Below are 25,735 nucleotides of genomic sequence, written 5' to 3'. Positions count from 1 at the left end.
TCTATGTGTAATTTTCCATTTTTCTTTGTTATCCTGAAAAAAAAATGCATTTACCCTCTTTATTTTCCAAGACTTTGCTAGTCAACCCCAATATTTTAAGAATTACTTCAATTTGATGCAATTTAAGATATTATATTTTGACCATTATTCTGTTTGCTTTCATGGAATTTTAATTCCAATAAAGTCTAGATAAAAACTTGCATACAAAAACTATCATTTTTAACCTTTGACTGAGTTATAAATTAGTTGACTCTAGAGGTGAGATGGCGGAGCCCGAAAATCCAAAACCCGAAACCCAAATTAAGACCTAAATCTAAGGACTTTAATTGAAATTAAAAGTAGCATTCATACTATCCTTAATTTTCACACATGATTTCTTCCGTCCAAACTAACAACAATATCAAACGGCGGACGAAAAGTGTAGAACTACTGGTTATTTTGTAGGACCAATTTCGTGACATAAAAAATTGAAGGACCAAAATGAAAAAAAGTGTATAATATAGGGACCATAATTGTAATTATCCCTTTAATTTCTTATTGAATTTAATCAAAGGGGTTGAGTGAGAAGATGTCAAAGCAAAAGAAAAAAAAATCTCTAGAAAAAAAGGAAGGTGTAAAGATTGAAAGAAGCAATTTCATAATTGGATTATTTTTCTTTTTGCTTAATGGTAATTAATTAATGGTAAACACTTAATAATTATTCTCTAACTCAAATCAAAGCATGCAAAACAAAGTTTTGTCCTAATCCTGCAAAAATTTACTAAGGTAAAAAGTATGTGTAGTAGTTTCTTCTCTTAAACACTGCTCCTCAATACTTGATTTTTTCGTTCCGATTGGCCTAAACCCGCCTCTTCTTCAGCCTCGGCATCTTTTTCGTCTTTTTTATCGCGCCTGTAATTTTGTGAAAATACTTTTTTTACTATATGCAAATAACGAAAAAACGAGAAAATATAAAATGGAAATAATAGAGTGCTTTTATACCATGAATAAACGATAAGCCCGACCACGACAGCAGCAAACGCTACAAAATACATCCAATCAACCTGCAGAAAAAATTAACCTCGAAATTAGATACTCGGAATCGCATAGAATAGAAAACGGAACATCAATTTTGTTTGGATTCTGATTTGTTTCGTACCTTTTCATGGTACGCGAAGATCCGAATTAAGACGGCCCACATATCCGAGGTGAGCAACGAGAGATTCAGCATTGTTGCTCCGCTTATCTGCATCGGAATTTCATTCAATAAAATGAATTTTGATCCATCAAATAAATAAATACATAAGTGAAAGATGTACCTTTAGTAAAACGGGAACCCCCGAGTAAAACAGAAACATGGCTAGTGAGAATCCGAAGAAAGGAAATGCCTGTCACAGAAAACGAGGAACGATATTAACTCAAGTTTGACATAGTCCTCGTCAAGAATTTTCTTTTTTTTTTTTTGGGGGTTGGGGGGTGGGGGTGGGGTGGGTGGGATATGTAGACTTACAGCTCCGGCGGACCAGTGAATGTTCTTGAGTTCATTACGTTCAAGTATGCTTCTGCAAAACGTAAATCGATAAAGAAATTGAAAATCTAAAGTACCGAATAGAAATCAAGTGTATATAATATGTATGCAATTTACAGCGTGATGTGAATAAACTATGCATACATTTGAATAACACTGACAATGGCGCCAAACAAGCCCAAGAAAGCCATAAGTTCGACCCGATCGGCATTTTTAACAAAAAATTCCTGCATAGAAGAACCCAAAACACAAGGATTAGTTTCGTTGGTTGTTTCATTTGATCGAGAAATAATACTCGCATACGGGGACTAAAAAGAAATTAAAGTTAAATATAAGACACGTACCTCACTGACGTTACTTACACCGTAAAGTGTGGCCCCGGCGATTATTAGCAGATCGCCTTTAAGAGGGTTCGTACCACCTATAACAACAATCACAGCAATAAATTGAGAAACCGAAAACCGGAAACACCGAATACGAACATAAGAAATTAAACTGCATTTTTCACAATCGTAAATTTTTTTTCGAAAAATGGATTTCAATTCATCAAGGTTACGTTTCTTGATTTTCTTGATTTCATGAGTGTTTGTAAAGTAATAACAGCAGAAATATACATGCGAGAGTAATTTCGTTGGATTAATGAAAAGAAAATTAGTTAAATCAGATAATGATAATATACTTACTCGAACGATCTGCAGAATGTACATCGGAGAAAACGACAGTTACGAGACCAGCAACACAAATGACAACACCGAGCAATTTCTTCCATCGGTACTTTGTCTTCAGAAAGAACCACGTGAGAAACAGGGCACATGGTATCGTCCAACAATCGAGCAGCATCACGCTCGTAATTGATGTGTATTGGTAAGCCTTAACAACTGCCAATTCAAAAATTTAATTAGCCTCTATATATACTACTTATTATAAGGACAAATAAATAAAAATTCCAGCTTTATTTACCGAGAAAATAAATAGAATTGCCAAAAAGAGAAGATCGTATGTGTAGTGTGGTAAACTTACCGAGAAAATTGGCTTCAACATCAACCAATCCCAACAAGGCGTAGTAGTACCATTTGGCCTGAGACGAAGAAGCGTTGAATCATGAGGGATTTAGTCGATGTACAAAAACAAAACATGATAAAGATAAACGAGGCAGCCAATAAAATCATACGATTCACAATAACAAGGATTAAATTCAATTTTTTTTTCGAAGGCTACTACGGGAACGAGGGGCAAATTTGAATCTTTAAATTATTTAATTTTCGAGTGAGTTGAATCAATGTGGATGATCAAGCACAACTTAGTGATACATAATAAACTCTATAAAATCCGGAGAATCTTTATACGAAATACCAAAACGAAAAGCAAGAGCGCATCATTAATTAGGCTGACGAAACGTAAAAATGAAAATAGTAATCGAAGAGACCAAACACGAACAAACAAAAAATATATGTTACCTTGAGGGGCTTTCTTCTGTAAAGCATAATGCTTCCATACACCAATGCCAACAGTACATAATTCAAGAAAGATTGAGAAGTTGGTGCATTAATCCCTAAAGTTGACAGAAAAAAATTATATATATGATAAGATCAGGTTAAAAATATGAAAACATACACCAATTTTATATGAATATATGTCAATTGTATATAATTTGACACCAAAAAAGAAAATTAAAAAATTAAAAAAAAAAAAAAAAAAAAAAGAAAAAACCTTTCTTGGCGAGTTGAGAAGAAGAAAAGCCAGTGGAAGTGATGAGAAGAGAGAGAATTTGTCCCAAAGCAAGTGCAACCAATGTGCTTTTCCCAAATTTCTCCCAATTTACCATCTTTTTTTAATCTCTCTCTCTCTCTCTCTCTCTCTCTCTCTCTCTCTCTATATATATATATATATATATATATATATATATAAATAATACAAGCAAAAGTTCAGTCGGAAACAGGGTGAAGCAAAACCCTTGTTTTCTTCACTGAAGCTGAAGCCGAAGCGAATTATCCACCCTGACGAGAACTCGAATTAGATACACTGTATGTATATATATGTGTGTGTATATATATATTTGTGAATAATAATGAGAGGCTGGGGCAAATTGCGAGATGCTTTTGGAGTCTGTATGTATATGTATTGGCGAAAGAATTTGGGAATAACAATAAAGATTGTCTCGATTTCCGTAATCTTTAGGTTTAAAAACAAGTGTTCTGTTACAATCAAACTCTGCTACCTTTTCTTTTTTCTTTTTTTTTTTATTTAATTTTCAAAATTTAGAATTAAATTTTGTATTTTTTTTCGTGTAGTAAATAAATTACGAGAATTTTATTAATAAAAAGAATTGATCTCTTTACACTTTACAGGGAAGTTTATTTCAAAATTTTATAAAGTCAAAAACAAAAGACACGTGTCAAATATTGTGTGTTGTTTACTTTTGTGTACACTCTAATTAAATCTATAATCTATTATTCTAGCTCTAAAATAATATTCATTAAAGAATAAAACTTTGTAAATATCTATCTACTTTAACAAGTCAACAATTGCACATTGTTCATAAATTTCACCCATTGTAAACTTTACCAAATTTAGCATAGAATAAACTTAAATTAAAATAGCTTAGAAGCTTCTCCATAGAAAATCTTAATGTAACAACTTATCAATTCTTTAAACAGCTAATCAATGTAACAGATTATCAACTGTTTAAAGTAGCCTTAGCCAAACGAGACATTAATTCCACTATGCAAGTAGAGCACGAAATCGAACAAGCATCAATCAATTCGAATTTGCCAACCGGAGCACACACAATAAAATGAGTTCTGATAAAAATATATCAGCAGGCTGACTTATTCTAGACAAGAATAAGAATCCATTACAAAAGCACACCATTCTTAATAAGGGATAATAATAATAATAATATTTATTAAAAAATAAAAAATTGGAATTATATCGAACGTAAACTCGAAAAATATCATTATCATCATCATCATCACTATCGTAATTATTCTTGCACTCATCTTCATAGTTATAAATCACATACAAAAAAATAATGACAAATAATTGATTTAATTGATTTATACATACTTCTTCTACAAGCTCCGGTCGAACTTTACCTGAATTAATGACAAATAATTGATTTGATTCAGTCTCGCGAATCCTGTGCACAAAAAAAGAAAAGAAAAAAAAAAAAAACCGAAAATAATATATATGTATATATCTTACTTCCTTGCATGGGCTATGATTGGTCGAGACATGATCTTCACCAAATGACTGCAGTACCATCACACGCAGGATAACTTCAGAAATCGAGCAAACTCGTGAGGTTCTTCTTAGCAATCATTTCAGCATCTTGTTGGCTGTTTTATTCACTGTCATTTTTTTTATATTATAGCTTCCACATAACCATTTTAATCATCTGCACTCGGCATTCTTTTTTGCCCGTTTTTTGCCTTCAAGCAATTATGCTCATCATTAAATCTGCAAATATCGATAAACTATTTACTAATATCAATAAATTCTTTAAAAAAAATATATAATAATAAGAATCTGGATTTACCTTCAAGCTTTCTCGATTTATCTCCAGCTAGCAAAAAATTCACCCTAATACGAACAACATCATTTGTTGACTGAGAAGGAGGCATAAATTGTCCATTTAAATTACTATACCTGCAAAGATAAAAATAAAAACATAAGTATTAAATGTGATTAATGTATAATTAGGATTTATCGATCGATAAATTGCTATTTGTTTGAATAAAAAAAAAGAAGACGTAGAAAAGCCGAATTTCAAATTTGAACCTGGATTGGACAAATACTGACGCAGTTACAATATTTGTGCATCTCCATAAAAGCACAGTAAAAATCCCAACAAATTGACGATGTGGGACAAATGCAACGACTAACAAGGCTCCGTGATCCAAATTGTCGACTGAGGACAAAAACGTAAAAACCCGCTCTAGCTTTTCTCTGGTGTATATTCATTTGATAACCACTGGATATCCTGTTAGTTAATAAACAAAGCATACAGTACAAATCAGACGATGAATATATATTAAATTAGCAACTCTAGAAGCAATGTAACATAATAAATAAACTTCCCGGAATCTCATTTTCTACATAATAAACAGAGTAGAAATAATCGAGCTGATTTCCATCAAGTTCTAGTTATCGAGTTAAACATGTATCTTGCAGAATAAGAATCGCTGAACCAAACATAAATCACGAGAATACACGTTAATATAAGAGAGGGAGAGAAGATGCTCGATTTGCATACCATGTAACATAATCTTTCCGAAAGCACAAACGCATCTTCCCATCTACCAACTTTTAAAAGCCCTTTAATCAAATCAACAAACACACCAAACTCAAGAACTTCACCTTTCCCGACAATTTCCGAATACAACTCAAACGCCTCGTCGATTCTGCCCGAAGCCGAAAGGCTCTCAATTAAAGAACAACACACTTTCTTGTCACTGGACGAAGCTAGCGACAGCGACGAAAACTCTTTATACAGCGCCAAAGCCTTGTCCAAATTTCCAGCCCTCTGAAAACTATCGATCAAAACCTTGTAAACCGAAACAAACGGCACCGAATCATTTTCACCCATTTCACCGACTAATTCAAGACTCGATATAAACTCCTTGCTGAACCCTTCGACTACTTTTTTATAGTTCGCCAAATGAGTCGGCCAATGAGTTTGCTTCATCTCCTCCAAAAACCCATAAGCCTCGTCCAATCGCCCGTTATTACAGCAATGATTTATCAAGACTCTATACGTAATAAAATTAGGCGCACACCCTTTGGTAATCATCTCCTCGAAAAGTTCGATGCTCTTATCCACTTTTCCCGTTTTTCCAAATCCATCTATCATAGCAGTATATGTTACAACATTAGGGTTACAACCCTTTTCTTCCATCATCAACATAAGCTTATATGCTTCGCTCGTTTTCCCAACTTTACAAAGCCCATCAACCATCTCCGTATAAATAACAACATTAGGCGGGCAGGAATATTCCAGCATCTTAGCCAACACTTTTAGAGCAAGATCGAGTCTTTTATCTTTAAACAACCTGTCGATTAACGAGCTGTAAGTATAAACATTCGGACTGTACCCTCTCTCAGACATTTTAGCAAACACTTCCTGTGCTTCGTCCAGCTTTCCAACCTTGCACAATCCGTCGATTAAAGCATCGTAAACAACATGATTCGGCTCGCATCCTTTTTCTGTCATTGCTTCTAGAAGGTTCCGGGCCTCTCTGACTCTATGCACTTTGCATAATCCATCAACCAAAGCACCGTACGTAATCACATTCGGCTCTTTATTATTACCATTATCATCATCATCATCACAAGATATTCTGAAATAAATATCCACATCGTGTGTGTTCGTATTTCCTCTCATTTTCTCGTAAATCGCGCATGCCTTTTCAATATCACCCGCTTTGCAGTATCCATCGATCAAAGCAGTAAACGTGACGACATTTGGAGGGCAATTTTGAGACAACATCATCTCGAAAATCTTATTAGCATCGGTTATTTTTCTTGCCTTGAGATAAGCATGTATAATCGCAGTATACGTGACCACATTCGGAGCACATCCATCTCTCATCATTTCATCGAACCAAGAACGAGCCTGATTAAGAAGCCCAGCTTTACAAAACCTATCTATCAAAATCGAGTAAGTGTACACATTCGGCACAACCCCATTCTTTTTCATTTCTTGGAACAATAAAAGCGCTTTTTCCACTTTCGAAGCATCACACAAGAAACCAATCACTTTGTTGTACGTACCAGGTTCTGGAATAAACCCGTTTTCCATCATTTCACGAATCACATTAAATGCTTTCTCGTACTTACCAGCCCCACAAAGACACCTCGTAAAATTACTAACATTAACTCTATTCAACGCTATTTTCGAATCAACCATCTCGCTGTAAGAGTTTTCGGCTAATTCCAACAAATCGGGACTCGGAAGCTGTTCCTCATTGCCACAAATACTTCCAATTATTATATTATACACTACATAACCAGGCTTAAGACCACAATCCACCATCTTCTTCAACAACTTATACGCGTACGAATGATCCCCCGATTTGCAATAAGCATGAACAAGAGAACAAAATATCTTCGGACTAGGATAACAACCTTCGACAATCATCATACTCAAAATTCTCTTACACCTACCTAACTTCCCTTTATTCAAACACCCACATAGCAAAATCCTATACGTAACCACATTCGGGAAACAAGAATCCGCCCGCATCCTATCCAAGAACTCCATCGCCTCTTCGAACATAGAAGCTTCGCACAAACCCGAAATCATTTTCGTGTACATTACAGTATCGGGCCGAACCTCTTCCTTTTCGATCATACTCAACGCTTCTCTCCATTTACCCATCCTGCACAAAAACTGCACAAAAAAACCCAAAATACGCATGTCCATCTTAAACCCCGAATCCGACATCTCCCTATGAAGCAGAAATGCGGTATCGGATTTCCCCGCCTCTAAGAACACGCGTATAAGCGCGTTGTACGTCGCCCTCGACGGCTTGTACCCTAAATCCTTGAGCCTCCCTAATTCCTCCAACGCCAAATTCCACCTCCCACTACTGCAACACTTTCGAATCAGCACATTGAGCAATTTACCCAACACCTCACAGTCATCCTTCTTGATCTCGAGAAGTAAATCATCGGTGAATCCGTCACCGCCCAGTAACTCTAGCAAAGCATCAAAAACAGCCGTAGTATGAGTGTACCCTATTTGCCCACCAGCCCACATGAAAAACCTAACCCCCAATTCCACATTCCGCACGTTCCTCAACACATCAACCACCAAATTCTCGTTCAGTTTCTCCCTAAACCCTCTAAGAAACTTGTGGGATTTCTCCCCCAAACCGTCGTTGTAGCTCCTGACGGCGTTAATGATCGAAACGGCGTCGGACGAACACTTGACGGAATCAAAGTCGGCAACTTTGGCCGCATCGGAAATGGATTCCTCGAGAAACGAGAGGTCTCGGGATGAAAATTGATTGTGGGGTGGTGCGTCAATGGAGTCGGCGGTGGTGATGATTTCTTGGTCGGATGTTAAACCCTGGAGAAAGTAGTTGTCGGTGGTGAAGAATCGGGTGAAGTGTTTGAATGAATTGAAGAATGGCGCCGGAGAAAATACAACAGCAGCAGATTTGAGCACCGTTTTGCTCATTCTACGGCGGTACCCACCTCTGTAAAATTTTCCCCCCTTTTCGGCGGCACACTAATTTACCCCTAACTATTTATATTGATGAAATAATTTTAGTTCTTTTTTTAAAAGTGTTTTTAAATATTTCTATAGATAAAAATATTTTTGTTTATCAATTTATAGTTTTTAATTTTAGTAATTAGGAGTATTTCAATCTCAAGTTATTTATAAAAAAAAAAATAATAAAATTGAATTTTGAATCAGTATAAGCGTGTGTAGCACGGACACGGAAACAGTGATACGGGAAGACGAGGAAACGGATACCCGGGAAATGGGGATACACCGAGACGGGAATTTGGGGGAAACATATAAATATTGAAAGTATAGGGGTATATTTATAAATAAACTATATAAACATATATAAGATTTTATTACGTATAATTTTTTTTTATATATTTCCGTACAAATATATTTCAAATAAATATTATTATGAGCTATTAATTTGCAATAGATATATCATTAAATCATGTAAATAATTAGGAAAGTAATAAGAATGTTTGGAAATTTTGTTATTCAAACATGTTTCTAATTTTTTAGAAATTACAAAATGGCCTATAGATGATGAAAACGAGTATTTTCGATAAATATTCACCGAAAAATTGCTAAGCTTTTCAATCATATTCGCCCATGAACACCCTAAAGTTTCCAAAAAGATGCTAAAATTTTGGTGGGTAACCGTCAAAATTTGTATATTTTTCGACTAGCATGTTTATTACTCAAACTAAAAGTAGAAATTCGATAAATTGATACTCGATAAGTTAATAATCTCGTCTAAATAATTTTTTTTAAGTTACCTGTCCCGGATCGAAAAAGACATACTAAATTATTTAATTTAATATTTCGTTAAATTAATAGAATTTCGTTAATCCCGATTATATTAATTTATAGAGATTTAAGTGTATTTGTTCTACTTTAGTATTGGATTTGGAAAGAAAACCCTAGTTTCCTTTTGTTATAAAATTATATTATAATAATAATAAAAAAAAAATAAAAAAATAAAAGAAAAAAGGAAAAATCCTACTTCAAAAATTCTCTTGCTTGATTATTATTTAATCTCTCAATAAATTAATAGAGTCCTATTCCAACTCCAATTCTTAATAGGGTTTTTCAGTTATAGATCTCTAGGTTAAAATTACAGACTGCCAGTGAAGAAGAAGAAGAAGAAGAAGACGACGAAGAATATTCCTTATTATTTTTAACGTCCGGTGAAGAATATAATGGGGAAAGAGATAAACACACTCGAAATTCCAGAAGAAATAATCGAAGAAATCTTGCTCAATTTGCCGGTGAAAACCCTATTAAAATTCAAGTGCGTTTCGAAACGATGGCGTTCGTTAATCTCCGGCAACTACTTCGCCAAGCGCCACTTCAAGAAATCGAGTAGCACCACCGATAAAGATCTGACGGATTCGACGTATCAAAATCGGCTCACCTTCTTCAAGCGCTACCAAACCAACTTCTTCACCGTGCGTTCGTATTCTCTTCGAGGCGAACCCGTAATCGATTTGAGTACCGGTCTCGACAATCTTTATCCGGTCAGAAGTTCCGCCGAATGGGGCTGCGTCGTCGGACATTTTAACGGGGTGGTGCTGATCACCGTCAGCGTGAGAGATGTATTGCTTTCGTGGAATCCTTCGACTCGAAGAATCAAGAAGATTCCGCTACCTTCTTTTAGTTGGGGTTTGTTGCGAGATTTCTCGTTCGGGTTCGGGTACCACGAGTCGACCGACGAGTACACGGTTGTGTGCGTTGATATATCCGCTTATCCGGAACCCTGCCCGGCACACGTGTATAGTTCCAAGACCAATTCTTGGAAGAAGATTCGCGATTTCGAGTTGGGTTGTCCGGGTAGATTTTCGGCCAAGTTTGTTAATGGAAGGTTCCATTGGCTACTTCCTTTGAAAGTTAATGGTCGCGGTTACGATATCGTTTCTCTTGATTTGTTCGAGGAGAAGTACGAAGTTGTGGCTCGTCCGAGATGCTTGGATATAGGGAGAATAATTGTGGGAGGAATCTTGGACCGATACGATCATCGACTAAAGTTGGAAGAATTGGGCGGCTACCTTAGTTTGGTTGTTATAAACGTTGACTCGTTATGGGAAGTCAACATTTGGGCTATGATGGAGTACGGCGCGGGCGAATCTTGGACTAAGGTTTGGACGCTTTCCGATTTTTTCGACGTCGGTCGGCGTTTGATTTGCGTGATGCCGTTGTGTTTGAAGAATAATGGAGATATTGCGGTGGCTGTTGACTCGAATGTAGTTGTTGTTTGCAATGGTAAAAATGAGTTGTGCAGGTCTCGGATTAATATTGTCGATCAAGTGAAGCCCGTTTTCTACGATGAAAGCTTGGTTTCACCGTTCGGTAGCGATGAACGATGATGATCATAGTATATGTATTACGGTTTTTTATTTTCTTCCTTTTCTTCACCCATTCGTAATAAGTTCATCTTCAAATTCAAATATTCGCGCTACTCAATCGGTCTCGGGTCATGTTCTCTTGGTAATGAACCAATCATCAATTGTGTACTTATTGAGTAGTTATTTAATCAAATCTTTGATTCAAATCCACCTAATCTAAATAACCAGGTGTAGCATCTAACTCCCCATCATTACCATTGTTTTTCGAGATTTCAATTTTTGCTTCGATTTTCTTCTGTTGTTGCCAAACTCGATGTTATGCAATAAATAATATTTGAACTCCCTAAAATACGAAATACAAAAAAAAAAGTATATAATACGAAATACAAAAAAAAAATTATTATTTTTTATATTATTAGTGTTATTTATATTTATGGTATTATAGTTCTATTAGGTTTAGGTAAGTGCAAATCTATTTCCTAGCTATCTATATATATAATAACCCCCTCTCTAATTTGAATCTCACGCAACGACGAATCCCTCGCCGGATAAAATCCCCCTCCCCTGCGCCGACGAATCCCTCGCCGGAACAAATTCTCCCTTCCCTGCGCCGACGAATCCCTCACCGGAACAAATTCGCCCTCCCCTGCGCCGACGAATCCCTCGCCGGAACAAATTCGCCCTCGCCCTTACGGCTTCCACCAATTCCATTCTCTAGGGTTACGGCGCCTATTTAATTTCCTGATTCCCAACTAATCACCATCGCCACCGTCTCTCTAGGGTTGTGATCGCACGGTGTTGAATCCCGTTCGCTAACTGTAGCGTAATCAGGCCGGAATTTCAGAAACAGCACCGTTTGAATTTTCAAAAGTAGCAACCCTTTTTCAATTTCCCGTTCATCGTGTTCATCAGATTCGCGGCGGAGAGTTACACCAGCAGAACTCGGTCGAAAGGAAAACATGGTTTATTCATCAATCGACACATTTCATCTAACAGATGAACAGCTGAAGAACTCACCGTCTCGTAAAGACGGAATCGACGAAGCCACTGAAACCACGCTTAGAATCTACGGCTGTGATCTCATACAAGAATCCGGCATACTTCTTCGGTTACCTCAAGTTGCTATGGCAACCGGTCAGGTCCTATTCCATCGTTTCTACTGCAAGCAATCGTTCGTCCGGTTCAACGTAAAGATGGTTGCCGCCGGTTGTGTTTGGCTCGCTTCGAAACTTGAAGAAAGTCCCCGGAAAGCAAAGCACGTTCTGATTGTTTTCCGCAGGATGGAATGTAGGAGAGAGAATTTACCCGTCGAACATTTGGCTACGTCTTCCGAGAAGTACGATGATCTAAAGAAAGATTTGATTAGAATGGAGAGACATGTTTTGAAAGAGATGGGCTTCGTCTGTCATGTCGAGCATCCGCATAAGTTTATATCGACTTACCTTGCAGCGCTGGGAACTCCCGCGGAGCTCATACAAGAAGCGTGGAATCTTGCGAACGACAGTCTGCGCACGACGTTGTGTGTGAAATTTACGAGTGAGGTTGTGGCATGTGGCGTAGTGTATGCTGCGGCACGTAGATTTCAAGTACCGCTACCTGAAAATCCTCCTTGGTGGGAAGCTTTTGATGCGGAGAAATCGGAAATTGATGTAGTTTGTAGAGTTTTGGCTCGTTTGTACAGCCTTCCGAAGGCCCGATATGTACCTGTATGCAAGGAAGAACGAAGGGGGTTCTTTTGCTAGGCCTAATCGAACCTGTATGTATGTTTTCATATCATTTAATCATTAATTTGTCAATTTATAATAATAGTTACTTGATCCGAAAACCATGTTTGGCAGATTGTTTGTAATGATCAACGTAGTTATTTAGCTTGTGAAATACGAGGAAATCTTTTACAAATTGCCGGTGAAATCCATGTTGAGATTCAAGTGTGTTTCAAAACGATGGCTATGACCGTTGGATCGTGTAACGGGCTAATACTCGTCACCGTTTCTAATTGTTTACTACTTTTATGGAATCCTTGAACATACATAATAATCTCCAATTAAAAAGACCAAAAAAAGGGACCAAAATAAGAAGCTCAAGGCGAAAAAAGAATTGTTAAATTTATTCAGAGTAGCCATACAATCTTCCAAAAGATGAGTAAAATGTCAAAAGGATATAGGCAAAATTACATAAAAAAAAAAAAAAAAAAAGAGTGACCCGAGAAAGGTCACCTTCGATATTTCACAATATACAACGATTGCAATTTCAACTGCTATAAGTACTATGGGGACGCGCCTAATGTGCTCAATGTGACCCAAAAAAAAACCATAAAAAGGTAAAGAGTAAATAAAAAACCTCAAAGAATGAATACACGCACATGTTACACACAGCCAAAACGAAAAAAAAAAAAAATTACAACCGAACAAGAAAACTTTTATAGCTTCCCAACTTCATCATATATATATCTAGTAAAATCATATTTTATACGGTCGAGTCATTTTCCCTATAATAATAAAAATAACCTTCAAATCTCACCTCAGAAATCTCAAATACACCCACTCGTTTGTTCATCGATAGCCACCGCCACCACCATACGGCTGTTGACCGTAATTCCCGGTTCCCATCATATTGTTATAACCTCCTCCAGGAGCTGTAGTAGATCCAGGAGGAACTCCCGTCTGCTGTTGCATGTTCATACTCGGACCCATACCCATATTCATACCCGGACCCATACCCATGTTCATACCCTGACCCATTCCCATATTCATACCCTGTCCCATACCCATACCCATACCCATGCCCATACCCATACCCATATTCATACCCGGACCCATACCCATGTTGTTTCCAGGCATTCCCATACCCATGTTGTTTCCAGGCATATTCATCCCCATCCCCATTCCTCTCCCCATTTGTTGGTTTACACCATAACCTCCCATTCCCATTCCCATTCCCATTCCAGCACCAGGGCCGCCATTCATTCCCATATTCATGCCGGGATTCATCGTTGGATTTGGTGGAGTTCTGATAGCACCTGCACCAGCACGACCGATACCCGAACCAGAACCCATGGCTTTGCCCATGGTCACTGTGGATGTTACTGCAGCTGCTGTTGGTTTCTCCATCCTTTTCTCCCTTCGATTTATTGAGTCGAAATCAACTCCAATATCAGACAATGGATTTGTTTTAGCTGCGCACACAAGTTTAACATCAAACTAACTGGTATCAAAAATTGAGTATTCTATGGATAATTCAAATGGATAAATAATTGGAAATGTGAAAACTTACGTCCGGAAATATTCAAATTGACCAGCCCCCGGCTCAGTGTGTCTGCCCAAACAGTGGACTTTGTCTCGAACTTGTCTTTCGATGGTAGAGGTACTATAGCAGAAGACGCTACTGAAGATGGAGCATTGTAGCTGCCCGGTTGTACTTGTGTAGCTGGACTTGGCTGTGAGAGAAAATTGTGCTGTGTAGTAGTGGGCGCGGTGGAACTAGGAGGAGCCATGTAAGCACCAGTGGGGCCAGTGGATACTGGTTGTGAATTGTAAGATCCATAGTAGTTGGGATTTGGCAGATTTGACTGTGCGGGACCATTTTGAGAATGAAAATTCATCTGTGATGGTTGACCAGCTTGAACTGGGTAGGTCAAAGCCATGGTTGGGGGCGCATAGCCAGTTTGTGAAACGGGTTCTGCTGATTGAAGAGGGTAACTTGTTTGCGATTGGTTTGACGGAACTTGATAATCAGGTTGTGCGTTAGAGTAAGATGAAGGTGCAGATGGTGGGAGAATATCTGCTAATATATCGAAATCGTGATTGGGTTGAACAAACTGTGTGTTTGTAGGAGGTTGCGCAGCAGGAGGACCGGATGGCATGTATGTTTGATCGTAAAAATTACCCCCAAATTCACTTGATGAGTTTTGAGAACCTGGTTGTGGGACATCAAAGCCTTGACTAGAGTTTGTATTAAAGGAATTATTGGGTGCAGTGATTGGTTGTTGCATCGATACACTCTCTGTAGAAGGAACAGCTTGAAATGGACCATCCCCAAATGGATCATCAAAGGGCTGCAAAAAAACAAAAAAACTATTTTAATTCCGAAAAATGCATGATGTTGCAATACAATGCATCCAAAGGGCGGAGAATTAGGATACCAACTAGTACAAAAAGGAGTCTTAACAAGTAAACGGGGAAAAATAAAAAGTAAAGTGATCTAAAGTTCGACATGTTTGGTAAAATATGTTCAGGCAATGTCTTAATTCTTACTTACATTTGTGCATGAATATCTGTGAGAAAGAAAGAATTTGGATTTGAGGATGACAGAAACAAGAGGAACCGAGCAAGACTACCTTCCTTCAGATGTGCACACTTAAACATACTAATTGTCTTTAACTTTTCAACAGAGGAGTGATGTTGGGGTAAAATTAGAAGACTAGAAGCAACAGTTATAATTTACCTTGTCTATGCATACCCCTTGAACAATTTAAGCATTCCCTGTTTTCTTATCGCTCATTGCCGAATACTCGAGTTTCAAATACACTTTTGTACATGAGGATCCATGAGGAAAAGAGGGTGTGTGTTTGACAATTACAGAAACAGAAAAAAGCAATGGCAATAACAGGTGACAAGTGTATATAATATTTGCTTTAACAGTTGAACCATTTCCCCAACATCGCTCCTCTACATAAGGTTGTATTTATCAACATAGGGTTAGTGAAAAACAACTCCTAATCAATTGCATATAACTGAGTTTTCATAATTTCTTGTAGCTCACATTTGAAACATCATCAGACTGGATTGCATATCCTTTTAACTACTCAACAGGAAAGCAAGACTTGCAGCAATAGAACTTTCGTGGAGTAACAGAAGATTAATATTTGGAAAATGGCCAATTGATCAAATAGTGGAAGCTTACAGCTTCCGAGTCCAGACATTCGTGCACTAGTCAAACTAAACATAAAACTTCCATCGGGGTTAATTGCAATTTCATCAATGTGAAACAACATAGTGCCAAAATCCCAACGGATTTTGCACTTACTGAGAGTGCAGTTCATGGAAAAGCCTAAGAGTGTTACTAGAAGAATGAAACAACTCGTCAGATATAAATTGTTAACACCATTACCTGATTATTGGATGCTGGTGGCGCAGTTACACCTTCAGAAGTCGTGGCAGGCTGGCTAACAGGCATGAGAGCCAATGAATTTGAAGAAAAAGACTCCGACAAGGATCCAAGAAAATCCATTTCCATAGAAGATGTAACAGGAGCTGCAACATTGGTTGTAGTCGGGACAGCTGTTCAAAATTTGAAAAATAAGAACAAAGTGTTTACTTATATCCGCTAGCTTACAACTAAGTCCAAGAACGAAAAATAGATATTACATTAACATGAAATGATTCTAAAGTTGCAGGATAGACAAACATATGAATCCACATAATCAAACAGAAAAAAATTAGTAACCAGAAGGCGAAAATCAAATAAACTAATGCCATATAATTCCTATTACTGAAATTTCTTTACCTGAAAATGAACCTCTGGGATCAAATTCATCGAATCCCTCAACTTCCTTGTTGCTATGTTCAGTTGTGGACTCAGCTGAAGCTGTAGCGGATGCAGGAGCAGGTGGTGAAGCAGGAGCAGGGGGTGGAGCAGGAGCAGTTGCTGTATGAGTTGGACTAGCACCTGTGGGAGAGGATGCTTTAGGGGCATATGCTTGTGAAGATTCTCCATCCCTGTTAATGACACTAATTTAGAACCAAAAAAGAAACCCGTCAAACAGTGGGTAGGCAATAAATACAATTATAATACCTGTCACTGTAAGAAGGACTGCGGGCAGCGCCAACGGCATCCTCATAAGTGGGAGGTGCACCGAAGCTTTGTCCGGAATATTTACGATCAAGACTCTTGCCAGTAGAACTAATTAGGAAATAAAAAATTAAATGACATTTAGTTAACAATCGTTCATTAGGCCAAGTATATGAAGAAGTCAAAATAGGCTATCAAAATTCAAAAGTACCTTCCATCTTGAGAATGGTCATCAGCTTTGGCACCACTTCCTCTGCAAAAGGAGAATGAACATCCTTTTTATTTTAAAATATAGAATTCCCCCAAAAATGTACCTAAACTCAACCCAAACTGAACACATATTTGAAGAAATGCAGCACACACTCATTGAGACTGAATTTGATATGCTAGTCCCCTTATCAATCTAATATTCTGGCAGTACGTATGGAACATATCCCCCAAAGGAACCATGAATATGAACAGTGATTTAACTACAGGCACAGAGTCACTCTAAATGGATCTGATGACTTCACCGGCACACAAGTTGAAGACTCTGATGAGCATTACAAGCAACCTTGTAAGTGTTCTGTTTTTTCTATGAAGTTTACGGTAAGACCAAGGTCATATGTATCATAATGAGAGAGTTTTCTTTCTTTATGTTTCCTGTGAGGACATATTTGCTTCTCTTCTACCAGATGGCAAGTCCTATGTCCCCTTCATGAGTTCTCTTATGGATAATCATTTTATTAAAAAGATAATGTCTATTTAACTCAATGAATCTAGGAAAAGATCAAACAACTTCATAGTTTCATATTTCACATAAACTAATCCGAAATTAGAATGACTGGTCTCATCTAAAGATGCATTTAAACAGCAAACCTGCATTTTCAATTCAAATAATTCCATCAGATTTTAGCAGCATGAAAATAGTGACATTTGGGTTCCTAAAAGTACTTCAAGTTTAAAAGAATTAACCCGTGACGTATCATTCTAAAATAGACTAATGCACATAGAACGACCATGAAAAAAAATCATTTTGAAACAGGAGCGCGACGCTTGCTTCAGAAGAGATTTATTACTTCTCCACTTTCTTCCTGTTTTTTATAGTCGGTGTAGTTATAATATGTAATTAATAGTAAAAACTTCTCAGTAACTAAATTTGACACAACTGAATTTAAAAGAATCTTTGGTTGGATAACATCAAAATCAGTTCCTAGAAATGCATCATTAAACTGCCATTTCCAGTCACATGCTTCAAGATTTTCTAGCTACGAAAGGAAAAACAAATTTTGACTTGAAACTCTTATACTCTTTAACTCAGCTTTCTAAGCAAGAACCTGAATCTATGAAGTCATCCAAAGTTTTCAACTTTGATCATGCTATACAATATAACCTTTTAAGGAAATTGAGTCTAAGAAATTTACCACATAAATTATATTGGATTTAAGGCTATGGTAACTCAACAAACCTGTTGGAGTATTGGCCATCATCCTCATTTGCTCGACCCCTGTCCCGGTCAGCACTTCTACTCCTTGACCCATATTGATAGTTGTCAACGCTTTGACTTCTTCCTCGAGAACCATCATCCCTGTATCCATCTCGCCCATACCTGTCCTCATCATCCCTACTATTCCTATCACCCTCACGACCATATGATTCTCCATAACGACCGTACCTATCATCATCTCTCGGATCTCTCTCCCTTCCGTAACCATTTCGGTCGTCATCTTTGTTTCCATTCCGGCCTTCGTACCGATCATCATCATATCTATCTCCATACCCTCCAGGACTTGAGCCAGGGCGATACATACCACCCCCAGGAGTGTTGCGGTACCTATAGAAATAATAATTAACAAAATAAGATCTCGTTTATGGAAAACCATAGGCCTAGTTTGGTGTTACATTGGGAATACATTTACTTCTCCCAAATAAGAAGAGTTTGTGGTTCATGTTTTGAGGAAACATGTTTTTTGTGGACCTGAATAGCTTAACTAAAATAATCATACATCCTACAGTACATATCCCACTAAACACGATCAAAAGACTACAACATTAATAAACATCTATTATTGAAAATATAACATTCATAGTACATTTATAGATGAAAATTTCTCCACAACCCTACACCTGTAGTCAAAGATAACTGAACCTATATTTATATGCATTACACGCCGTAGGCATGAACCCAGAATCCCTGAACGAAAAACGCAGTTTCAAATATTCACACATTAGCATAAAAGCCACAGCGAATATGGATTTATGTCAAGTCACTGCCAAGCAACAAGATACCGTAATAGTACACATGAAATCATTAACTTTAGATAACTCATTAATCATTATACAACATCAAATAATAAGTTCAAGGATCACCAAGGATATTGAATCAGAAGATAATTACAAGTTACAGATTTGCCATGCATTTGAACCATGGAATCAGACAATTTGAAATGCTCACTTACTTTTCCCTATTAGAAGCAGCCTTTTGACGAACTTCTTGTATTCTTTCCTTGTCATTTACCAGAACTACAAGACTCTGTGATTTCTTTCTAACATTGTTTCCCTGGTCTTTCCCACTAGAATCAATATATTGAAAATCTGACAATGTCTGTCACCAAAGAAAACGTTATGAACGTCACAATCAGTGAACACTTTTGGAGTATCTATAAAACAAAGAATTTAGATGAGGAATAAACTAACTGATATTTGATATGCATGTTCCCTGATGTCATCAATGACACGTTCAGACCCATGGGCTACCAAGTACTCCAAAACAGTCAAGGCCTGCAAAATCATTAGAAAGGACTCATGTGATTGTTAATATTGGTAGCTGCTAAGAGAGCAGCACTAAGAAAATATGCAACAAACACAAAGACTGTAAGCACCAGAATCAGTTTTTGAAAGAAAAAAAAAAAGTGGATTAACTCAAAATACATATTTCCCTACACAGAGATCGCTGTTAAGTGTACTTGCTTGATCAAAATATGCAAAAGGAACCACATAAATCTCCGCGATTGTATCTGAAGAGCTGTCCCTAAGTTACGAATTTTAAACATGTCTGAATTTCAAACAAAGGGAAACAAACCTTGTATACATGCCGCCAATTTTTTCCAGTATCATTTGTACGCTTCCAGATAACTGACATGATCATTTGATACTCGTGACTGTCAAAACTCGAAAAATGAGTATCATTGAAGTAAAATGTAACCCCATGAAGTTAATCATATTGATTTAATTAGGACTTACTAGTTCCTCGTTGCCTGAGCAATATCAGCAAGAAGTGATCCATGAGGACCCCAGGGCTCATTGCTAGTTGCATCAAGAACCTGAGAGAAGAAAACAACAAATGCTTAAAACCACTGAATAAATAAACAACAAACAGTTCATTTTTCAGAATTAAACACTTGTTGAGACACATTATCAATTCTCATACAAAATGACCAGCTTCCAATATAATAGTAGGAAAGGAAAAGGTCAATCTGAATGGAAAAGAAAATAACTACCTTCTGTTCGATTGAAGGGACTTTCAGAACCTTCTTATTAACTTCTCTCTTACTGCAACATGACAATAAAATTTATAAGAAATGCTTGGTATCAAACTTAACATAGAATCTAATCAAACTATAGAGCTCGATAGATGAAAATAATAATACTTATAAATTATCAGATCAAGCTTGATCAGTCATGATTGCAAACACTTCTACAACTAAAATCTTCCACATGAACACTTATTTTTTGGCTTTTTTGCACTCGGGAGGATCTTATACCGAGATACAATAACAGAGAAAACAGTCCATGAAATTAAGTGCAGCGACAATATAACTTGCGCATTCGTTAACAAAGAAAACTCACAGGTCGCGGACAGTTTGACCAATAGCCTTCTTCATTACAGCCTTGGCTTGGGAGGAGCCAAATTAGCTAACCCTTTCAGAGTTATTGCCTGCACAGCCAAACTGCAAACAGCGTATCACTAAAACAGCGCATAACATTTGCAATTCAATGAATAACAAGAGATTTCAAGATGATGAATCAATTTCCAAAATAACCACATTCCGAATTCACGATTATCGCAGTTATCATTTAGGTCAATTAAACAATAGAAAATGAAAGCAACACCATAAATTATCTTTCTGATTAACAAAAATCTACCATCAACCTATAACAACCAATTAGCCAACAAAAAACACAGTCTCCCACAGACATTTGACCAAAACAAGCATAACAGAACAAATAATGCACGAAAAAACAATCAATTTTTCCAAAAAAATCGCCAATTTAAACACGAAATACAGATCTGAAGAATTAATTACAACTAAGGAAAATAAAATCTGAACTATAAACACATAGCTGGCAGAAATCAGATCTAGAACTAAAGCAAATTGAAAAATCCCAATAGCTACAAATGAAAATGAATAATATCAAAATAAAGGAAAAGGATTAAGATCATACCTGACGAAATTACAGATTCCTTCACCGGCGCAGCAGATCTGAGAGAAAGAGATGAACAAACGCAATTGATGGCTGTAGAGATCAAGAGAGAGAAAGCAGAGGAAGAGAGAGAGAGAGAGAGAGAGAAAGAGAGAGGAATGGGTTGCGGAAAAGGAGAGATGCCCTTCCAAGGAAAATTCGTCGAGTTGAACGGAAGAGCTGTATTTTGTTGTAAATACGAATTCTAATTATAGTTAATCGTATAGTAATTAAGGGATTAAAATGATAATTATGTTTAATTTAGTGCTTTTCTTTTTTTTTTTTTGAAAATATTTAATTTAGTGCTTTTGTTTGAAATGTTTGAAATGTTTTTGTGGGGGCCACCACCACCATGTTTTGTAGACAACGCATATTTATACACGTAGCTCTAATTGTGGCCCACTTGGAAATTGATATAATAATATTCAAATGTGCCCCAATATTATTATTTATTTACAAATTAATTTGACTAGTAATATTTTTTTTTTGAAACAATTTGACTAGTAATATACTAGTATGCAAAATAAAATTTTAATTGAATCAACTACAAATTGACCAAGACATGGATTTCATTTTTTACTAAATTAAAATAATGTGATCTACTTATAATTGTTGTGTTTAACAAATTAAGTTAAATCATTGTTAAAAATTAAAAGAATTGTGTTGGAGGAACTTGCAGTCAATTTATACTCTCGTATAATAGCTTGTAAATTATACGAGAGATGTAAACCACAATAAACCAACCATGTGTGTTAAACTCGACATAGCTACCATTAGCAGGAGAATTCGAACTTAGATTAATTGATACCGACTCATTTGGTCCAATCGATAGACCTTCTATTGAAAAATGAAATTAATATTTTAAGTTGGAGCATTAATAGTGTTACCATAATTTGTAGCATGTGCAAAAGTACAATGGAATTATTATTTATTAAAGAATTGAACATGAAATGTTGTACGTATGATGCAAAAGGGAATAAGGAGGATTCCATTTTCAACTTTTAGCGGTGGAGAATTGAACGAATAAATATAGACTAATAAGTAACTTCATTTGATTTTTTGAAATGGAACAGATCAGATTGGAATTAATATTTTTGAGAAATTTAAATTTGTTTTGAAACTTATTTCAAGTTATTGAAAAGTAAAAAATCAGAAAATTTAAAGTTCGAATGGAAAAATGTGTTCCAGAAAATGATATTTTCACTAATATGTGGGGTACATTTTACATTATCACATAAAGAGTTAGTGTTATTTTTATTTTTTGGGAGGGAATGAATGAACGAACTCGTTGTATCGGGTAAACTTACAATCTCGTATAATAACTTATAAATCATACGAGAAATGTAAACCACATTAGACGGTAGAATACCACGTACCAACCATACCGTATACCGAACGCGACGACGGTATACTGAACAACATTTTTTGGTCATGTAACAATATATGTAATATCGATACTGAATAGTACGATTGGTACGCAGTATTGAGTAAAATGTTTGGCAACCGTACAGAATCCACCTCCCGTTTGACTTACTCTACATTTCTACTTTTCAACTATTACTTCTCATGGGCTATAACTATATAAATTGTTGGGCTAATTAAAAACTTAAGTATGGGCCTTCAATTGACTAAATTGCCAAGTAGGGTTGTACAAGTAGATACTTCGAATGGCCCAATGGGCCATAGTCCAAATTCGGAAGGTTTCATTTCTTTGAAGAATTTAATATTTAAGTAGAGAAACCCAATTTTGAAAAAAATACATTTTATTTTTGTAGAAATAATTTTATTCTAAGAGTGATCCGGAATATTTGTTTAGTATTCGACAGGGTAGGCTAAGAGATTTATTTCAGTCGATGTTAACACTAGGAACTGAACAGTTAAACTTCTATAAATTAATACAGTCGGGACTAGCAAAATTTTATTAATTTAACGAAATATTAGATTATCGAAGTAATAATTTAGTACGTTTTCACCGAGTCAGGATAGGGATAAATTATTATTTAAGCGAGATTATTAATTTATCTAAATTCGATTAATAATATAATCCTATTCACACGTATAAGTAGAATAGTTATGTAATTTGAAAACAATAAATTTCACTGGATGTAACATCGAACGACCGAAAATGGAGAAAACTTACACGTAGGTCAAATAAATTGAAATTAGTAATACAAAATGAATTTCAAATTAAGACTACTTTATATTTATAATAAAGTTGAGAATCAAAACAAATATCTTTTTTCCTGCAATGTTTTCTATATGTTTGAATAAGCAAATAGCAAAAGTACAAAAAAAAAATTAATAATACAATAATATATGGTTGTAGTTTTCCTAGATATTTCGTAACACTATTAAGACAACATGGGCTGCTTGACTACACTACTTTTATACAATAAAGCAATCATTTGTGTTCATATAAATCAAATAGAATTAAAATAATAATAATAATAATAATAATAATAATAATAATAATAATAATAAAGTGTTTTGTGGGATTTTGAATTAAGATTGAAAATCAAACTACTTTATTTCAGTATGGTTCTTTAAAAGTTTATTTGAGTTCGATTTATTAACAAAATAATCAAGGTTGAATTGAACGTATATTTTCGTTCGATAAATTATGAAGCTTGACTCGAAAATAAAACATAATAAAAATATGTATATATATAGAAAAAAGAAGAAAAATAAAGTCGAGCGCGATCCGTGCGATTTCAACTTGATTGTTTATTAAAGATGAAACACAATTTTAAAAGGTCAGCAAAATTTAAACAGAATTTTACAATTAAGCATTCAGCTCGACTCGATTTATTCGCGCAAAATGAAAAGGGTATTTAGGCATATGCTCAATTATGAGAGGCTGCTACGCCCATAGTAAAAAGTCGCACACAAGTTGGAGAAATTAGCTGGCTCTGTGGGGTTTGTGGGGTTTTAAGGATGGAAGAAAATGACATTTATTTTGTTTTTTTGTTTTTTTGTTTTTTTGTTTTTTTTTTTATTTTTTGAGGGAAATGTTTTATTAGCATTATCTGATCGAGTAGCCACTTATATCATATCCGAATATCCTTCGAGATATTTTTTTTTAAATTTTACTGATAGAAACATCTCCGGTCATTGTACTTAATGATTTAGACTTTAGTAATAAGCCCAGAAAATGAACAGAAAATGAAAATTTGTCGTTTTTAACATTAAATGAAATTAATACTCTGTTCATTTCAAAATAAGTGTCGTTTTGGATGGTGCGTACATTTTAAGAAAATTATAGATACTTATAATAGCAAATATAAAAAAATAGGGAGTGCATTGTTTGAAAAAATATTACTATAGGGTTTTAACATTGAATGAAAAACATATTAAGGGGAGTTATGTGTAATTAAATCGAAATTCAATAAGGTGTGAAACTCATATATATGTGAATTATAAAAATAAAAGAATTCGGCCACCGGCTCCAACTCATGTCGTTTTCTTGTTATGTTTTTTCTTTCATTTGGGACCCTGATGTAAAGTATAATTACAAAAAATATCATATATCTTTCCAAACTGTTTTGCTAGATTATTTCATATAAAATTTTGGTAAAATACAACCACCTCCCCGAAGTTAAATATAATTACAAAGAATCCTTCTTTTTGAGAAATTAGATTCGACCACTTCAGTTTGTAATTTTCTTACATCCAATCCCCTACAAAAGAGTGTTAATGTAAAGAATTTACAAACTATAGGGAGTGGATGTAATTAATTAAATATGGAGGGGAGTGTTCGTATATAGATTTTACCTAAGGGCCCCGGTTGTAATTTGCCCTTTAATTTTGTTTCGTAGTAGATTCAATTATTTGGACTTTAGTAGTATTTATTATATTATATATTATTGTTTGTTTATTTTCAAAGGAACCACGTAGGTCCTATATGAAACCATTTAAAATATTATCGGTCCCGAAATATAATTTTTGTGTAGTTGGAGTAGTTAGTTGCTAACCACCCAATTAAAAAAACTTTTAATTCTTTGATAATTATTATGGGACCAATCATTAGCAAATAAATTAATCCATTTTCGTTTTTGCCGTCTCACATTTGGGATTATCCAGAAATTTGTCAACCACCATTAATTAGGTACTAATTATATTTTTTTTTTATTTTTTTAACAGTAAGAAACCAATTAATTATTAATACAATGCATAGTGTTTGCATGCACCAGTAAATTAATTAATTAAATATTATGGCTCTCAAATAATTGGAATTGTAATTACCTAATTCTCTAATGATTTCCACATATATATATATATGGTAAATTACAACCACCCCTGAGGTATGGTCAAATTACGAAAAAAATCCTTATGTTTGGATAATTACATCTATCCCTCAGCTTTGAATTTTCTTACACCTCCACCCTTATGGTGTTAAATTCAACATAACCATATAGA

The 25,735-nt window shown here is 35.6% G+C and overlaps 5 protein-coding genes across 6 annotated transcripts; 2 read left to right on the top strand and 3 right to left on the bottom strand.

Moving 5' to 3' along the window:
* Positions 1-609: 609 nt before the first annotated feature.
* On the bottom strand, positions 610-3,621 carry LOC105963372 (uncharacterized). The gene is made up of 11 exons (XM_012987764.2): positions 3,218-3,621; positions 2,965-3,059; positions 2,528-2,585; positions 2,191-2,385; positions 1,852-1,928; positions 1,652-1,734; positions 1,490-1,541; positions 1,299-1,367; positions 1,139-1,225; positions 982-1,043; positions 610-891 (listed from the first exon to the last, which is right to left on the bottom strand). Exons 1-11 carry the CDS (start codon positions 3,330-3,332, stop codon positions 795-797), a joined length of 990 nt encoding a protein of 329 aa, XP_012843218.1. The 5' UTR covers positions 3,333-3,621; the 3' UTR covers positions 610-794.
* Positions 3,622-4,433: 812 nt separating this feature from the next.
* Positions 4,434-8,817, bottom strand: LOC105963179 (Tetratricopeptide repeat (TPR)-like superfamily protein). Its single transcript, XM_012987563.2, has 5 exons — positions 5,763-8,817; positions 5,288-5,489; positions 5,046-5,155; positions 4,712-4,966; positions 4,434-4,602 (listed from the first exon to the last, which is right to left on the bottom strand). Exons 1-2 carry the CDS (start codon positions 8,688-8,690, stop codon positions 5,445-5,447), a joined length of 2,973 nt encoding a protein of 990 aa, XP_012843017.1. The 5' UTR covers positions 8,691-8,817; the 3' UTR covers positions 4,434-4,602; positions 4,712-4,966; positions 5,046-5,155; positions 5,288-5,444.
* Positions 8,818-9,943: 1,126 nt separating this feature from the next.
* LOC105963309 (F-box/kelch-repeat protein At3g23880) lies at positions 9,944-11,107 on the top strand. Its single transcript, XM_012987702.2, has one exon. The coding sequence runs from the start codon at positions 9,944-9,946 to the stop codon at positions 11,105-11,107; it is 1,164 nt and encodes a 387-aa protein (XP_012843156.2).
* A 799-nt stretch (positions 11,108-11,906) lies between these two features.
* LOC105963178 (cyclin-L1-1) lies at positions 11,907-12,985 on the top strand. The gene is given in 2 exon segments (XM_012987561.2): positions 11,907-12,807; positions 12,809-12,985. Coding segments are annotated over 2 exon segments (828 nt in total). The 5' UTR covers positions 11,907-12,045; the 3' UTR covers positions 12,875-12,985.
* A 173-nt stretch (positions 12,986-13,158) lies between these two features.
* Positions 13,159-21,638, bottom strand: LOC105963177 (ENTH/VHS family protein). Of its 2 annotated transcripts, none has more exons than XM_012987559.2 (14): positions 21,302-21,638; positions 20,705-20,805; positions 20,356-20,407; positions 20,099-20,178; positions 19,938-20,016; positions 19,553-19,636; positions 19,315-19,460; positions 18,324-18,689; positions 17,088-17,129; positions 16,880-16,987; positions 16,592-16,803; positions 16,196-16,365; positions 14,360-15,140; positions 13,159-14,261 (listed from the first exon to the last, which is right to left on the bottom strand). In XM_012987559.2, exons 2-14 carry the CDS (start codon positions 20,737-20,739, stop codon positions 13,639-13,641), a joined length of 2,778 nt encoding a protein of 925 aa, XP_012843013.1. In that variant the 5' UTR covers positions 20,740-20,805; positions 21,302-21,638; the 3' UTR covers positions 13,159-13,638. The 2 variants fall into 2 exon arrangements, with proteins under 2 accessions (XP_012843013.1, XP_012843014.1); XM_012987560.2 differs by having other exon boundaries at positions 20,705-20,792; positions 21,302-21,519.
* Positions 21,639-25,735: the final 4,097 nt, after the last annotated feature.

The sequence above is a fragment of the Erythranthe guttata genome, chromosome 14, assembly GCF_056151865.1.
Source record: "Erythranthe guttata isolate IM_541 chromosome 14, IM_541, whole genome shotgun sequence".
Taxonomy (NCBI): domain Eukaryota; kingdom Viridiplantae; phylum Streptophyta; class Magnoliopsida; order Lamiales; family Phrymaceae; genus Erythranthe; species Erythranthe guttata.
This window is presented reverse-complemented; position numbering and strand designations above follow the sequence as displayed.

Coding starts and splice junctions, on each gene's coding strand:
- LOC105963177 (XM_012987559.2), bottom strand. CDS start 20,739: ATGAAGAAGGCTATTGGTCAAACTGTCCGCGACCT. Junction 20,179..20,355: donor TCCCTTCAATCGAACAGAAG/GTAGTTATTTTC, acceptor TTCTTCTCTCAG/GTTCTTGATGCAACTAGCAA. Junction 15,141..16,195: donor CACCAGCATCCAATAATCAG/GTAATGGTGTTA, acceptor GTTTTTTTGCAG/CCCTTTGATGATCCATTTGG.
- LOC105963179 (XM_012987563.2), bottom strand. CDS start 8,690: ATGAGCAAAACGGTGCTCAAATCTGCTGCTGTTGTATTTTCTCCGGCG. Junction 5,490..5,762: donor CGGAAAGATTATGTTACATG/GTATGCAAATCG, acceptor ATTAACTAACAG/GATATCCAGTGGTTATCAAA.
- LOC105963309 (XM_012987702.2), top strand. CDS start 9,944: ATGGGGAAAGAGATAAACACACTCGAAATTCCAGAAGAAATAATCGAA.
- LOC105963372 (XM_012987764.2), bottom strand. CDS start 3,332: ATGGTAAATTGGGAGAAATTTGGGAAAAGCACATTGGTTGCACTTGCT. Junction 1,368..1,489: donor TTCACTGGTCCGCCGGAGCT/GTAAGTCTACAT, acceptor TTTCTGTGACAG/GCATTTCCTTTCTTCGGATT. Junction 1,226..1,298: donor GGGTTCCCGTTTTACTAAAG/GTACATCTTTCA, acceptor ATTCCGATGCAG/ATAAGCGGAGCAACAATGCT.